We start from the raw sequence: 17,657 nt of genomic DNA, 5'->3' as shown, positions 1-17,657 counted from the left end.
ACTGTTAATTCCATCCCCCTCCCCCCCATAGTTTCCCAGTACCGTCAGTCATTTTCTTATAGTATTGCATTGGATGTTCAAGGTCCATTATATGAGTGAGAACATGTGATATTTGGATCTTTGAGAGGTCACTCAGTATTATAGACTCTAGTTCCATCCAGGTTGCAGCGAAATTCATGATTTTGTTCTTTTTTATGGCTGCGTAGTATTCCACTGTGTATATGTACCACATTTTTTAAATCCAGTCCTCTTTTGATGGGCAGCATGGTTGTTTCCAGGTTCTTGCTATTGTGAACAACGCTGCGATAAACATACATGTGCAGGTATCTTTTTTATAGAGTGATTTGTGTTACTAGTGCAACCTCTGTGGAAAGCAGTGTGGTGATTCCTAAAAGCTCTAAAAACAGTCTATTATTTTATTGAGTGAGGAAAATGTAGGGGTATAGGCCATAGCATAGTTAGGGACACTTGGAACACTAGCAGGACTTCTCTGGAAATAAAACCAGCTGGATCAATATTAAATCTTTATGTGGCTGGTGTTCCCTGTATCCTTATGACAAGTTGGCTTTCAGGTCAACTGAAGTTGGAGAGTTTTCTAGATGATGCTAACTGCAAAGCCCAGTGCCTTGCAAAGAGACTTACCTTTGTGATTAACCATGTGTTTTAGAGCACTAAAACTTGTAGAATCCCATGCTAGAGAAAGTGAATGCAGAGAAAGAGCAGAGCATGACATTAAGCCAACTTCTGCCTCTAGTTACAATCTTGTATGATTATAGTATCTGGTCAGCGGAGAGTCACAGCTGAGATTGGCAGGAATGTGTTGTTTGTTCCATCGCTGGACATAATAGCGAGGCTCCCCCACCCCTCAAATCCTTTCGTCCAGATCCAGGCTCTCCTCACATGACTTCAGGTTTGGGGGTAACCTTTTAATCAATACTTGTTTCTTTAACTGTAGATCATTTTAAGCAGCCCTGGTCACCAGTGTGGTATTTTATTATAAGAAAAAAACATCTCCCTCTGGCTATCATCCAGAAAACTGGGTATCAAGGAAGGAAACCCACCCAGGCTAAAGTTGGAAAGTGGCCCCCTCTGTCACAGATATCATTATCTCACTGGGCTGAAGTTTTCTTTTCTTTTCTTTTCTTTTTTGAGTTGGAGTCTCACTCTGTCACCCAGACTGGAGTGCAGTGGCCAGGGGAGCCTCAACCTGCTGGACTCTGGCAATCCTTCTGCCTCAGCCTTCCAAGTAGCTGGAACTACAGGCATGCGCTACCATGCCTGGCTAGTTTTTTTGACTTATTGTAGAGATGAGGTCTCACCAAGTTGCCCAGGCAGGTCTCGAACCCGTGGGCTCAGGCAATCCACTCACCTCAGCCTCCCAAAGTGTGAGATTACAGGCTGAGCCACCGAGTCTGGCTTGGGCTGAAGTTTTCAAGATGGCTTCGATCGCCTTCAGTCACTTTCCTGACTGTGTTGTAAAAGGTGATTCAAAAATGAACTTACATGCAGTTACCAGACTTCAGGAGATTGTCAACCCTGCAAATGCAGGTGTTTTGTGAGCTAGACACTGTGCTGGACTGTTGCATGTGCCACAAAAGACTGCTGGCCTCTGCAACGTCTAGCTCTCTCTTGAGTTCTCCTTTCCCTTCTCTCTCGTTCTCTCTCTCCTCCCTCCCTCTCTCTCTCTCTCTCTCTCTGCTCTCTCCCCTCTCTCTCTCTCTCTCTCTCTCTCTCTCTCTCTCTCACTCTCACACACACACACACACACACACCCAAGGGACACACACTGTTAGCTAGGTCTCCCTTAGGCTGTCAGAAGCAGTCTGTAGATTTTCTAAATGAAGTGATTTAAAAAGATACCCTTGAAACTATATTATTGTTGCTGCCCAAAACGCACCAGTTTTGGGTAGAACATAAATGAACATAAATGCTGAGATTCTCCATCTGATATTCTCAGTTTCAAGTGAACTGATCTCATCTCATTTTCCCTCCAGAATCGGCTGCCCTATGTGGCAGGGCCCATTGTCATGTTTGTCATCAACTGCCAAACGCCCCTCTGTCTAGAAACCTCTGAGCCTTAATTACCCATATAAGTCTACCCGCCTGTGTGTTAGTGCCAGGGCATTGTGGGGTAGAGTGGTGCAAGCAGCCTGTGGGCTCCAGGTCAACCCGCCCTCCTTCTAGAATCCACTACACAGGGAGCTTTGGGCTCCAAGAGAGGATTTCTCAGCCAGGACTTTTGTCCTCTTTCTGCCTCCAGGTTAGTCCTGGTCTTTCCTCATTGCTTAGTTCCCAGGAAAGATGCATGTTGGTTTCTCCCAAGTCTTATCAACAACCTTGCTTGTTTTTACTCAGAATCCTTCTTTTCTCAGCTTTCTGTGGTTTTCTATGGTTCCTCCTGTTCAAAATATTTCCAGAATCCAACTTCCCCTCCCAGACTGGTTCAGCAGTCACCATCTATTACCCAGATTGTTGTAGAAGGCTCCCAGCCAGTCTCTCACCTTCCACTCTTGCACTCACACCATCGTCAGAGCAAGCCTTTAGAGGAATGAGTTTTCACATGCCCCTCTATGAATGTCCACCAGTGATTCCCTATTTCATTCAGATCACAGACAGTGTCCTGCCGTAGCCCACAAAATCTGGCTCCTCAGCACCTCTTTGATGCTATGTTCAAGCTACTTGTCTTCCTTGTTTGTGCTATCGTCAACCCTTGGGTTTCTTGCTGCTCCTTGAACAGGTCAGGTCCCTCCCATCCCAGGGCCTTTGCACAAACTCCTTTACGTGCCTAGAAAGGTATTCTCTCAGATGTGGGTGCAACGCGTACCCTTCCCACTCCTAATCTTGGCTCAAGTGTTACCTTTTTGATCTCCTCATGATCATTTCACTTAAATTGCAGTTCATTCCCGAAACGTCATATTCCTCTCCCCTTGCTCATTTACCACCTAACAAACTAAGTCATTTATTACATTTTGATTATTGTCTGTCCCTACCTGCTAGGCAGGAGTTGGAAAATTTTGTAAAGGGTTATATAGCAAGTACCTTAGGCTATATGTGGCCTTACGATATCTGTTGCAACTACTCATTTGGCTATAGTACACAAAAGCAGCTATAGACAGTGTGTAAATGAATAGGTTCATATAGTTTGCTGACCTCCGAACCAGAAGGTAATCTTTACGTGGGCAGTGATTTTGGTTTCTTTTGTTGGCATGGCACATAATAAGTACTTATAGTAGTTTTCTAAGGCTACCATAGTAAAGTACCTAAAACCGTGTGACTTAGAACAATAGAAATATATTGCTCCATAGTTGTAGATGCTAGAAGTATGAAATCGAGGTGTGGCAAAAGCCACCTTCCCTCTGAAACTGGTAAGGAAAGGATCCTTCCTTGTCTCTTATAGTTTCTAGTAGGCCCAGATGTTGCTTGGCTTGTGGCAGCACAATTCTAATCTCTGTCTTCCCCCACGATGTTCTCCCTGTGCATCTTCACATCATCTTCCCTCTCTATGTGTCTGTTTCTGTATCCCTATTTCCCCTTTCTATAAAGACGCTAGTCATATTGGATTAGAACTCACCCTAATTGCCTCATTTTAACTTGATTACTTCTGTAAAAACTCCGTTTCCAGATAAGGTCACATTCTGAGATACTAGGAATTAGGACTTTAACATGTCTTTTGAAAGGACACGATTCAACTTATAATAGTACTCAAATATGTGCTGAATGAATGAATGATTTTGACCAAATCCTGTTCCTTTCTTACTAGTATCATTTTTTCTTATACTAGTTTCACTATAATTATCCTTATTTTCTGCAAGTTCTTTCCTTTTAAAAATGAACAAGGGGAGAAGGGCACACCTCATCAACAAGAGTACCTGCATAATGAACATTTGAATACCTAATCGTGAATTGTACCCCACACCTTTAAAATAAAAAAAAATAAAAATAAACAAAAAAATATACTTTCAATATTCATTCATCCATTCAAGTCTTTTGTACCTGTGTACCAAGCACGTCCTCTACTGGAGTCCAGGTATTGAGTAGGACATGGCTGCTGCCTTCTAGCTGACTGTGAACCAAGTAGATTGTACATCCTCCCTTCTATGTAAGTTATTTTATAAAAATTCAAAGTCACAAAAGCAGGAAGCTTCAGTAGTAGTAGATCATTGGAAAGAATAAAACAAACCAACAAAAAAAAAAACCACATAGAGTTTTTGAGTTTACCAGAGCTGATTTGTGCCGTAGTGTCTGTGTCATGGAGCCCAAGGCATACAAGGTCCCAAGTCAAGCCAGTTCAGTGATGTTGGATGTTGCCATGGCGACAGCGAGGGATGTGATCCTCCAGGGGACTTGACAGCACATCTTCAGAAGCCTTTCTGTTTATTTGTGCCAAAGCAGGTGAGGACAATCAGGACCCTCAGTAGGCTAGGCCTTGTAAGAGCATTTCCTGTCCCATGACCTCATGAGAAGGAGGTGGGGTTGTGCCCATTTTATAGATAAGGATTCAAACCCAGGTTACCAAATACAAAGTAAAGTAATTCTTTGCACTACCATCGGAGCTCATCTGGTGTTAATTCCTCCCCTCCTTTTTAAGAACAACTTTCTTTATAATTCTCAACCATAAAGTCCTCCTTTTTAAAATGTACAATTCAATAATTTTTATGTATTCAGAGTTGTGCAACCATTGCCACCATCATTTTCATCACCCCAAAAGAAACTCGTATCTATGAGCAGTCACTCTTCATTCACCCAATCCCCAGCCCTGGCAACCACTAATCCTCTTTTATCTCTATGATTTGCCTGTTCTGGACATTGCATAAAAATGAAACCATATGATATGTCGCCCTTTGTGGCTGGTGGTATTGATTCTTTAGTGCATCATGTAGATATTACTCAGCTATATCAGTTCACCAAACATTTACTGAATACAAAGTGGACTGAGCTCTGGGAAATGTATATGTATGAGACAGTTCAGGATCCTACAACACCATTTAGTGGGGGAGATAGACTCAGAAACAGTACAACACTTAGTGGTAGGCATGAGGCCACATGCACGGATGGCAGCCCAGATAGGGAGCAGGGCCCCTGGGCCACGTCGAGGATTCGATAGAGCTACAAAGAGACATGGAAAACATTCTGCCCAGCCCACACCAAATGACTAGTAACTTACGTCCTACAGTCTTACAAAGATACCACCCCCCTCTCAAAAGATGGGCCTGTCTTCAGTTTCTCAAATTTGCCAGACTTCTTCCTTCTTCAGTGCCTTCACACATGCCCATCCCTCTGCCTGGAGAACTGCAGGTGCCCTCCTTGCCTCCACTCCTCCACTTGCCCTGGCCAAAGCTTGCTCATTCTTCAGGTCTTCACCTGATGGCCATGTCCTCAGCGAAACTCCTGTTGCAGAATAGCCCAGGCCTCTCTGCTGGGCAAGCTCCCAGACCCCCACCCTACTCCTTCACGGTGCTTCTCACAACTACAGTGCACTGATAAGGCTGTCATTGTTTCGTGTCCATCTTGCCCCTTAGGACTGTCAGCTCCAGGTTTGCAGGGACTTGTCTGTTTTGTTCAGCCTCATGCCCTAGACCTGGCTGTCATGTCTGACACCTGATATATGTGTGGGGCTTGTGTGTTGAATGAATGACATCAATTCTAAGTAAGGAGACGGCAGTATTTTGTATTCCGGGAACACTGAGATATGCTACCATATTTAGGGTGAAGTCAATACTAAGTGGGTGCTTTTCCCCCCATAAAGGCCTACTTGTCCCCAGCTTGTTTTTCTGTCAACAGGATGTGAATGTGATTTTATCAAAATAGCAATAGCTCTCTTGAGGCAATTGATGACAAGCACCCTCATAAAGTAAGTTGTTTTTTGGGTCTTGATAATCACTTTTTTAGTAAATAAAGCCCCAAAATGATCTTGCTGGAAAGGTGGCTTGGATAAATCTTTCATTACCCTTGTTACTTCTGATAACTTCCTGTGGCTCCTGTGATATAACTTTTCACTCATTCCATTAAATGGGAAAGTAGAATTGGCAGGAGCTGCCATTTCCATGCATGCTGCTATACCAGTAAACCTGGGAAACATAGAATGGCCTGATGTCTTTTGGTCAATGATCCACCTAATGTAATGTCATGTTACGGAAAACAGAATGTTGAATGGTGTTATTTGTAGGTTTTGCTCTTTGGGCTGTTCAATAGTCGATCGCTCAAATGTAGATGCTGTGAATCACTTTAGATGTTAGTAAAAATAACACCCCATGGAGCTGTTTTCTGGGGATAGAGGAAAACCAAAGTAACAGTGAAACTCTAAAACCTTGAACTAGAAAAAACCCTGGCACATTTTATAGGCTGATGGCCAGAGGCTTTGTGAGGAGATTCTTCATTTGAGCAACTTCATTTAATTTGTGTTAATTATGCCTTGTGGCCCTGCTCCAGAATTCATGGTACATATTGCTTTACAATTTGTTGAGTGACAAATGTTTTTTTAAGTTCATTAGACGTTTATTTAAAATGCTATGAAAATACGATTATGCAAAAGAGGTGAGAACACTAGACTACTGAGTTGCTATGTGAAGTGAAGGACAGGGAAGATTCAGAAAGCCTCTAGCAGTTCTGGAATGGGATGTGAGAGGAATAGTAAAAGGATAACAGTGATAGACACTATCTTTTGTGTCCCATTTTGACATACACCGTGACGTGACATAATCTTTAGAAGTAATATATTATTAGATTATCATCACAACTCAATGAGGTGGATATTGAAATCTACATTTGAGAGAGAAGGGAACTCAAAGAGAAGAAGTGACCTGACCTGGTAGTGGCTGTGGTGTCTTAGCCTGAGGGGTCTTCAGCGTGGAAGATCCTCAGGTGATGGATAAGGGTAAGGGCTGGTTACTTTCCCACAGTCCCAGATGCCTCTACATGACTAACAGTTCTTCTCTTGGGAAAGAGTCGGGATGGGTTTGCTGTCTGAAGCCCATGGTCTCCTGGTTTCACTGCTGTCTCTAGACTTTCCTCCCCGCCCCTGCTACCTAGATGGCTGCTCACCAGGGCTGAGAAGACACTAATATACATTCTTTGCCTTTCTGCCAGATGGCTGCCACACAATTGCCTTGTGTCCATCAGCTGTTTAGATTTGAACTCTTATGGGGAGGAAGCAGTGACAATTACTTAGTCTCTTCCTTTGATTAGGCAAAATAACCTTTGTTTATAAGTGCTGTTGTATCCCAACCAAATAGATATGACTTATTTGCTAAATGTGCCTTTGGCAGAGTCTCTAAATAATCTCAATGCATGGCCTCAGTAGGCTGACCCATGTGTTCGTTAAACATGTACACCAGAAGGCCACTTAGCCACCATGCACTTGTCCAATGTTCTTTGTGACTGATGAAGTCATGGAGAGGAACAGAGTGGGAAAGGGGCTCAACCAAGGACACACAGATAGACCCTCAGGCTATCTACAGAGTTAGTATGCATCCATTTCCCTCAACAAACTTCATTCTTTCTGCTGTGAGCAAGGTGTTGGCTGAGGTGTGGAGGAAATCAACAGCCAACTCTCCTATAGTTTTGAGTCCAGTGTTAAACATTAAGCAATTGGGTAATTTGTCATTATTTGCCACTATGATTGCAGAGGAAGAGGAGAGGAGTTACAAAAGTGTATACCTCAGAGACTTGGCCTAGTCTGGAGGTCAGGTGTGCCTTCCTTGCACAATGATGTGGAGTTGAGCTTTGAAATATGTACAGAAATTATGGAGGAGGAGGGAGGGGATGGGATGCCCAGGAATCCAAGATAGAAACAGCATGTGTGGAACTCAGAAAGGGGTAAAAGCAGGTGTACTGAGGAACAGAAAGGAAGACCTTGACTTGGTAGAAGGAGTGTGGGGAAAATGACTGGGTCAGCAGGGCCAGGCATGCAACCTTGAATGACACAGGGGCTTCGTTGTTCTCTAAGGGCAGTGGGAAGGAATCAACCAAACTGAAGAATGACTACATTTGTTTACACTTGGAAGAACATCACTGGCTTCTATGCCCAGATTTCAGTCACCAGAGCAGTGACTGGGCCCTTGGTCTGCACACACTCAAGGTTTATGCTGCCATCACAGAAATGTCTAAAATAAAAGAGCTCTTCATTTATTTATATTTCCTTACTTATTTTGCTATTGTAGATCATAAAATGACATGCACTAAATTACTAAATTTATTTTAGAAGACTTAAAGCTACTTTATTATAGAATTTTTTATGTTTTACTATTAGCCTAGTAGAAAGACTGAAGGAGGAGCAATTCTATGAAAGATACTAAAATACAAAAATATTGGCCCCATCCTCAAAAATTATTCTGATAGATCTAGATAGAGTCAGGACACCTACAACAGGATAACAAAAAGATTGATAGGTGACGCACATATCTAAATATTGTGGAGTTTGTTTTCTAAGACCCGTTTCCTTGGCAGCCACTCAAAAGACAGAAGACACAGGGGAATTAGCTTGTGACTTAAACTGAAGTCTCTAGAAAGAATTGCTTACCAAGAAGTATTGGGAACCTTGCCACCCTGAGAACCGATCCTTAGGGAAAACCATTGCTCCTCAGGTGAACCCAGGTAGACATACTCTTCAGCCCATGAACCTGCTACATCCTGAAGGCTGGAGTCTCAGAGAGCCACATGGTTATCAAGCCTGGAATGATCCTGCCAGGTTCAAGCACAGTATCAGGACACAAGGGTTCAAGCTTAATTCTTCAGGGGAAAATGGGGCTGATGTGACCTGACTATGGGAAGTTTGTTCAATTCAACAAGATGATAAATGTGAAAGTGGAAACCCTCCAATGGCAGTTCAGCGTGGCTTAACAAGAGTTCCAGATTTCTTTTGTTAGAGGAGGTTTTCCACTGTGTTGGGATCTTTTTTGCAAGAATAATCCATGGATACCGTTTAAAATGGACATGTACATACATACTAAATGAGGGCTGTTGGAGTGGGCTGTTTTCATGGGGTCTCTATTGGGCACCAGCTGATTGTGCTCTTTGGCAAGGGGCTGTCTGGTGGTGGAGGGCCTATCTTACCTGCAGATATGCCCACCTGACTCATTTGTCCCCTTTTTGACCCCCAACTGGTGAGATCTGTAGCATAGTGGTGGATTGGGCACCCCCACCAGAGGTCTACTGAGTTTGCCAACCCGGGCATATTGTAAAATGTTTTATTCATGTTGTCTGTGACTCAGAAGGTTCACTGCATCCCTGGAAGACCACTTACCTTGAGGCAGAGACCAGCACACCTGTTGGTTTTCTGTGGCACACCAGGTATTTTGCAGAACTCTGGTGGGAACTTGCTAAAGTAAAAAATTACCACCCCCATAATATTTAGATCCTATAGAGATGACTTGAATTCTTCTAGATTTTAGAATTAGCTTTAAAAATCAGGAATACAAATCTGAGTTCATGAAATGCTCAGGTGTGAGTTAAAGAAATAAAGAAAAGACAGAATCAAGTGCTCATTATTTAATGTTTAAATGCTAGAAATGATGGCGGTTTGCAGAGGCTACCAGGATTTATACCTCCAGCATTTCTCTTTCCTTTAGTCTTTCAGAGGGTCCTATAAGCTAACCGGTTACCGTAATCTGTGAGAAAGTGCTTTCTAGAAAATATAACAGGCCATATATGAATGAATAGTAACTCATTTCTCCTGTTCTGCTGTTTCCTGCCTAGATTCCTTTGTGGGCGGAGTCATTGGCCTCATTTTTGCATACATTTGCTACAGGCAGCACTACCCTCCTCTGGCCAACACAGCTTGCCATAAACCCTACGTCAGTCTCCGAGTCCCAACCTCGCTCAAGAAAGAGGAGAGGCCCACAGCCGACAGCGCACCCAGCTTGCCTCTGGAGGGGATTACCGAAGGCCCTGTATGACCAGTGTCCTGAGAAGATGGACACTGAGCCCCAGGCACGCTCTTCCACCCTGGCATCCATAACACAATAGAAGAGGTTTTCTGTAGTGTGTTTCTCATCAGTTGTTTCTCAGAGCTTTCCTTCTTCTGCTCTATTTCACCAATGTTGTTCCTGCTACTTTAAATGTCTCCTTTCAATGTTCTTGAATTTGCAAGGGAAGGACATGAGGAACATTCTTCAAGAGACATGTGGAAGGAGGCTACACAGGTGGGGTTGGGGTGCTTGACCAGTTCCTCTATCTGAAATATTTGCTGTAACAGCCACCTTTCTATGTTTTCATGGTTTTGAAACATAATAAAACCTCCCACCTGGAAGACTTGGTATTGGCTGCCTAGTGCAACAAAAGTCATTCAGAGATACAGTAGCCCACAGCCAGCTTTGTCTATAGGTCATTCCAGGTGCTGATCTTGGAAGCCAAGGCTCAGAAACTTTCTGAGCCATCATATGTCTCTGGGATGGATTTGAAACTCAGAGCTACAGCCTTAGCTTCTCCAGGGCCTTTTGAATCATTGAATCTCGAAGCAAATGAGATGAAAAACTTCATACAAATCCAGTAAACACACAGAGATGCCAAAGTGCATGTGCAGGGGAGGAGATCACTGCAGTTGTCTGAGGGCTCATAGGCACGATATCCTTCTAACTTTCTGGTCTAGATTTATGAGCCACTTATGTATCTCAACCTCTTACAGTTACTGTTTTGGGGAGGAGAGTGTTACTTGGTCCCTCGGCAGGAAGCGGTGTGACTAATCTCATAGATCAGGAAGTCCATGCTTTGGTCCCATCTCCAGAGAATGACTGGGTGATTACTGGAAGTAAGAAACAGCTTCAGGGTGAGAGTTGTTCCTCTTTAGGATCTGAGTTGTGCAGAGCTCTGCTCTAAGCATGCTTAAATAGCAACATACTCCTGTTCCTGTCTAGCAGAAGGTGATTCAGCATTATAGGGCACTGGTAGAAGTATACAAGAACAGAATGGGGAATGTGCTGTATCTCTAGCTTAGCTCTTTGCATTGTTGAATGCAGCCAGTTAATATTGATCTTTCTCAGTCTGAGTATAGAGCACGTTGCTCCTTGGCCAGTTTGTGTTTTCAAAGCAGTGGTCATCCCCTTCATCTAGCTCTGATCAGATGCACCATGGGATTCTTTAGACTCCTGACCTGGATGCTGTGAGATGATGCATTTTTTATGTCCAAGGAGTATCCCTTTCAGCAGTTAATTTAACAGTCTGCATTCTGAAAGACTCGTGTGGGGCTGTATAAATTGTCAGCTGAGCAGTTCTGGGCTGGGTGTGCCAGTTAGAAGCATCAGAATGTCTTTGATCAGCCATTTCTGTGATGGACTTAACACTTGAATGCATGTACCACCTTGTAAAGACCTTGGTCACTGAGCCCCAATGAACCTCTCTCCAGCCATGGTCCCTCCAAATTGACTTTGGCACAGTGCCATGTGATTGTCCCATGAGTGGAGTGGGAGACAGGAGGTCATAAATTGACTTCCATCCAAAGTCAAACCATTGGTTTTTAAAAATTATAGCGGTTACACAGGAAAACAACTTTAAAAATAAATGTGAGATATCTTAAAGGCTAAATCATAACAATTGATAAAACAGTTTTAAATCCAGAGCTAAAATTCACATGAATTAAGCAATATTCTGATTTAACTAGCAATTCTGTAATTTTGAAAAATAAAGCCAGCCAAAAATAGAAGTGCATGAAAAGGATCTTTGGCTACTATTTAAAAAAAAAAAACCTGATGTCGCCATATTCCTATTTGATTATAGTTTTCCCCAGGATCTGCTCACTGGATCTCCCAGCAAGCAGAATGAAAGTTGAAAAGGTTATACTTCAGTTAATGATGACTTAAAATTCTAGATTATGATGTATAAATTTAATATAAATACTTATATTCAAAGATGAATGGCCAGGAAGGATTCTGCAAAGTAATAAAGAACAGAGTATTAATGCTGATAATTACATTGAAAATCCTAAGACAGGCCATGTAAAAGCTTTGATTAAAATATAATTAAAATTACAAAGAATGTAATAACATGAAGCCTATGGCAGGATCCCTAGAAGCCATAATTAACAATGCAAGCCAGTTCACAAAAGGCAGGTGTTTTAGTGAATCCATATGTTTTAATTTCATGCTCTATTAACGCGAAGTAAATATAACATCACAATGCACCAATTAAAGGGCCATGAATGAGGGCATTTGGTCCTCAGCCCCTGATCCTTTTCATATATGAGGGGTAACTAATTCAGTCTCTTTGGCAAAGCAAGGTACTCACAGCGTGAATACTCAGAACTCACCCTGAAAGCTGTAGGCTGTAAGACTTTTCTTCCCTCTCTGGGTAAACCTGCTCGGAGTCCATATTAAAGGTAGGCAGACACAAGGTCAGATACTTTGAGGGACTAGGAAAGAAATGCAGTACATGGTAGATAGGTCAGGGTCATTAGGGAATAGTGGAGACCGTGGAGAACTAAAGAGCACACATCCTGGGGAAATAGCACTGACCCTCTTTAGCTCCAGATTGTTATTGCCAGGTAGAAAGGCAAGCCCAGTGTTGCCCGACCGGATTTTTCAAGAGACGTCAAAACCTACATTTTTACGTAAAATTGCTTGATTTTACATTGGACAACCATTTTGACTGAGGTATTTTAGGATGCAAATAACAAAACCTCCAACTAAAAAAAGCTGAATCAATAGGGGTTTATTAATATTACAAATAGCAAGAAATTGAGAAGTAGGTCGTCTCCAGACCCCCAGCCCTTTCCATCCTCTTGCTCCACCATCTTTAGTATGCCAGTGATACTCCCCTTATGATCACAGAATGACGGCAGCATCCCCAAGAATCACATCCTCATCCAATTATTTTCAAAGTCAGAAAGAGAGGAGCCCAGTCATGGGACAAGATAACTCTACTAGTGGGTCTCTCTTTATCATGTAAAAAAAGGTTCCCTTTTACCCCTGACAAATTTTTTCTTTACCTACATTGGCTAGGACAGTATTACATGGCCACCCCCAGAAGTAAAGGGGGCTTGAAAAAGTGAATATCCAGCATTTTCAGCCATTTTGTAGGAGGTGGATTTCATTTACTTGAGAAAAAGCTTAAAGGATGGCTATTGAGTTAACAGTGAACAGTGTCTGTGACAGCATCTAACTTGTTTAATTAACCAACAGACAAAAATGACACATAATTTTTTTTTTTTTTAGTGTAGAACAGGCAGTTTGCAATCTCTCATAGGGATCATGTGGTTTCTTGGTGGTTTGGAATTTGAGCAGAAAAGCTGACTCTTCTATCAGTCTCTATGTACCTCTATTGAATTGCATTTCTCCTAAAGAGCTTTTCCAACTAAAGCCATGGAGCTTGTTGCCTGGGCATACTCCATCTCCCTGAGGGTTCTGGCACATTCTTTTCCCCAACTCTGCCTTTTTCAAGAGAATGTTCTTTTCTTTAAACTCACCATTCACCTTCCTTTACTTTATCACTGAGAACATTTTCCATTCTTTCCAGTTCAGTGCCAATGAGGCACATCTGCAGTTATCTGCTTCCTGTTTACATCTGGAGGTGACCCCACATGGGAAAGCTCACACGTTACTGGAAAAAAATCCTTACACATAAGGGTAGGGACCCAGGGGCTGTGACTGGCAACCTACCCCAGCCCCTCCTCACCCAAGTCACAAAAGTCTACCTGGTCTAGATGGGTCAATCTTGGTCTTATTCCTAGAAGTTGAGGCAAAGCTGACTTACCTCTTGGAGAAGAGGAACACAAGCTGCTACTTCCAGGGACCCTAGAACCCCTTGTTTCCTGCCTGTCTGAGATTGTTGCTTAGTTCTTCCTTCAGTCCTGTGAGCCACACAGGGCCTGTCAATGTGTGCATTATTTTTCCCTCTAGAGTTGCTTTCTGTTGCTTACAACTGAAACAACTTCTAAAGAAGAACAGTAATGTCATCAGTCCAGTTCTTCAGATGTGGAGAGAGACTGTTTCCAAGGATTTACATTGATGACACTTCAAAATTCTACTCCCAATTTTCAAAACTGAGCTCCTCAAAGGTTATTTCTTCCAACTTGTAAACCCCAGCTGGAAATTTCAGAGAAATGGCAGGTAGTAAATCTAAAGTGGAATGTTCCCCAAGCCTTTTGCCTTTAATGATTCCAAACTTTGGCACATACACAAATGAAACACCCAGCTACAGCAGCTGAAATGTGAGAGAACTAACATGGTGCTTGGATTTTGCTCTTGGGCCCCAGTTTAAAACAAACAAAAAGAAATCACTTTCCTAAGTTTTAAAATGTGAAATGTCAATTCCAGTGTAAAATTTACTAAAACTTTTAAAGATGTGAAGCTTCTTTGGAAAGTATTGTTTCCCTTGCATGTATATTTATGCCTTTAGAACTTTCATGGGCATGGGCTGTCTCTTCTCATTATACCACTCACTTGGGGGCACATGTACCTACTTTGGTCAAGCAGAACTGTTAACATATTGGAAAATGGTCTTGATAACCATCACCATCCTAGGACAAAGGAATGTAGTCAATTAGGATTAATCCTTCAATGTAATTTGCTCTATTGTTGCTGTCTAGGGAGTCGAGAAAATTTAAAACCAGAATTCCAGAAGCAGTTTTTTGGGGTTTGTTGTTGTTTGGTGGTGGTGGGGAGTGGTCTGTGAGTGTGAGGGGAGAAGAAATGAAGAGATGGCCTTATACAACAGTGTTTCTCAAAGATAGTTTCACAGAACTGGTCTGGCTTTGCAAAAATACATTACAATACAGGTATGTTGAACAATTTCTAAATTCCCCTCTTAGGGATCCAAAATATACAATAACATTTTAAAGTTTGTGAAAAGTCCTGCAGTCAAAACAGACTGGAAACACTGCTTTTCATCCCTTGATGACACCTCTTGACATTGTTGTTTGGTGTGATGCTGCTATGACTACCTGTCAGTAGATTTCTGCAAATGTGCAAACATAAGTGTGCTTCCCAAAGACAATGAGAGTAATATCTTACACAATGGCTGCTGTGTGGTGAGTGAACCTTGGGGATGGCCTTTCAACTGATGAGTCCTCTCTTCTTGCTTTGCTCCAGAAAGATCCTCAGACTCACACAGACCACAGTGACAGATGCTCTGAGGGAAGTCTCACACTCTATGATGCTAAATACCTACTTTGTCCTGATAAAGCACTCATGGTGCTTGGACATCAGTAGCTGTCTACCCCCCTAGGTACTGCCACAGTTCTGCCACTTAACTTTGAGCAAATGTCTCCACACCCACGAGCCTCAGTGACTGCATCTACAACATGTGAATAACATCAACATTATGGGATAGTTCAGTGATCAAGAATATAAGATATCTCACTATAATAGTTGTAATTATGGCAACTGAAATCCTGGGGTATCTGAAGCATGTATAGAACAAATACCCTGCCACTAAAACTCCCTTGCTTTAGTCTGTTTGGGTGGCTATAACAAAATATTATAGAGTGGGTGACTTATAAACAACATAAATGTATTTCTCACAGTTCTAGAAGCCAGAAAGTCCCAAATCTGCCGATTTGATCTCCCATGAGGACCAGCTTCATGGTTCACAGACTGCCATCTTTTTGCTGTGTCCTCACATGGTGGAAGGAGTAAGGAGCTCTCTGGAATCCCTTTCATAAGGACGTTAATCTCATTAATTAGAGCTTCACTCTTGTGACCTAATCACCTCCCAAAAGCCCCACCTCCTAATACCATTGCATTGGGATTTAGGATTTTGACATATGAATTTTAGAGGGATATAAACATTCAGCCTATAGCATCACTGCAGAGTAAAGAGTCATTCTAACACAAGCAAAGGAGTATCACTGGCAATACTTCTACAATAATCGAGTATTAAAGCCCTCATTGAATTATCCTCCTCTAATTGCTGCTGCCACCAGTAGGCAATGGTACAATTTATCCTCTCAGGGAACCCAGGTGCCCACTATAAAAAGGCTAAATTAATATTACAATAAAATTCACTGTGTTGATTTCTTATAAGAATTACATGTCTGAGAGGTGCTTAACATGAGTCAGATGTTGCTGCAGCCAAAAACTGTTTGGGAGAGAAGGGCCCACCTGAAGCAAAGGCAGGGCAGGACCAGCAGCTTCCGGGGTGCTATGGAGTGAGGAACTCACATGAACCAAGGCTCACTTCTTATGAGGCCTCCGGAAAGAAGAAGAGCAGGAAGAGGGCAGGGAGAACCTCCAGCAATCCAAGGAGGAAGGCCAGCTGAGACAACAGATTCTTGAATTATTTGAGAAAAGTGTGAAATCAGAAAAACCCATGCAAAGCCTCAAATGCTTGTGGCTTCTGAAGAATTGCAGAAAACTTTGGTTCACATGGAAACAAGTCAGGAAAACAGTGCTTGTACCTGTGCACCAGGAACTGGAGAAGATGATATGTATGCAGAGAGGTCAGGACTGGCTTCAGTGACAGAGGAGTTTCAGGAAAAGTGAGCCCGCCTCATTTAAAAAAAGAGTCAGGGCCGGGCTCGGTGGCTCAGCCTGTAATCCAACGCTCTGGGAGGCCGAGGTGAGTGGATTGCCTGAGCTGCGGGTTCGAGACCCGCCTGGGCAACTTGGCGAGACCTCATCTCTACAATAAATCAAAAAATAAGCCAGGCGTGGTAGCGCGCGCCTGTAGTAGTTCCAGCTACTTGGAAGGCTGAGGTGGAAGGATCGCCGGAGCCCAGCAGGTCGAGGCTGCGATGGCCGGGCGCGGCCACTGCACTCCAGTCTGGGTGACAGAGTGAGACTCCAACTCAAAAAATAAGAGTCAGATATCCTCTTGCACACATATGCACATGTGTGTGTGTGTGCGCGCACACACACACACACACATCACACATGTCCCAGAGATTATCTGAAGATGGGTCATTTTTATATTTTCCCCTGGAGCACATGAACCGTGCCTCATCTGGGCCTGCCATTGCCTGAAACAAACTTTGTAGAACATTCCAATATTCAGCTGGTTATCCTGGTCTCCCAGTTGGCTCTACATCTACACCTTGGAGCTCAAGAAGGCCGTGTTCAACTGCTGATGGTTTAGAGGGGGAAACCCAAGTCAAAGCAGGATCTGCCTTTTGGGGTTGACCTGCTGAGCGAGTACCATCAAAATAGTGTGAAGTTTCACCCACACAACAGATACGAGTAGTAAACTCAGCTTGAGTTCAAATGTAGCTTGGACACCTCCTTGGGCAAGTCACAAACTCTTCGAAACTCAGTGTCCTCATGAATAAGATTTGGGTTTTTTTGTGAGGATTAAATAAAGAAGGTATGTACAGAAAGTGCTTAGTTCAGGGATTGGTACATAGTAAGTGCTAAATTAGCTGGGCTCGGTGGCTCAACCTGTAATCCACGCCTTTGGGAGGCTGAGGTGAGTGGATTGCCTGAGCCCACGGGTTCGAGACCCACCTGGGCAACTTGGCGAGACCTCATCTCTACAATAAATCAAAAATTAACCGGGCATGGTAGCACGTGCCTGTAGTTCCAGCTATCTGGAAGGTTGAGCGGAAGGATCGCCGGAGCCCAGCAGGCGAGGCTGCGGTGGCTGGGAGCAGCCACTGCACTCCAGTCTAGGTGACAGAGTGAGACTCCAACTCAAAAAAAAAAGTAAGTGCTAAATTAGTGTTAGCTATTATTATTGGTCAGCATGATCTGTCACTGTGCGGTTAAGCATGGGCTCTTCTGTGTAAGTGGATTTTT

At 43.0% G+C, this 17,657-nt stretch overlaps 1 protein-coding gene across 1 annotated transcript in view; it reads left to right on the top strand.

Annotated features, from left to right (window-relative positions):
• The window catches only part of LOC103267403 (phospholipid phosphatase 4), a 14,295-nt gene extending 4,035 nt beyond the window's left edge, over positions 1–10,260 (top strand). Inside the window, exon 2 of the mRNA XM_008065002.2 lies at positions 9,694–10,260. Coding sequence (XP_008063193.1) covers positions 9,694–9,893 — 200 coding nt within the window. The 3' untranslated portion in view covers positions 9,894–10,260. The remainder of the gene's footprint in view (positions 1–9,693) is intronic.
• The last annotated feature ends 7,397 nt before the right edge of the window (positions 10,261–17,657 follow it).

Source organism: Carlito syrichta, unplaced genomic scaffold (genome assembly GCF_000164805.1).
Source record: "Carlito syrichta isolate Samal-C Ts95f unplaced genomic scaffold, Tarsius_syrichta-2.0.1 Scaffold102484, whole genome shotgun sequence".
Lineage (NCBI taxonomy): Eukaryota > Metazoa > Chordata > Mammalia > Primates > Tarsiidae > Carlito > Carlito syrichta.
Note: the sequence above shows the minus strand (reverse complement) of the source record. Positions and strands in the feature narration are given on the sequence as shown.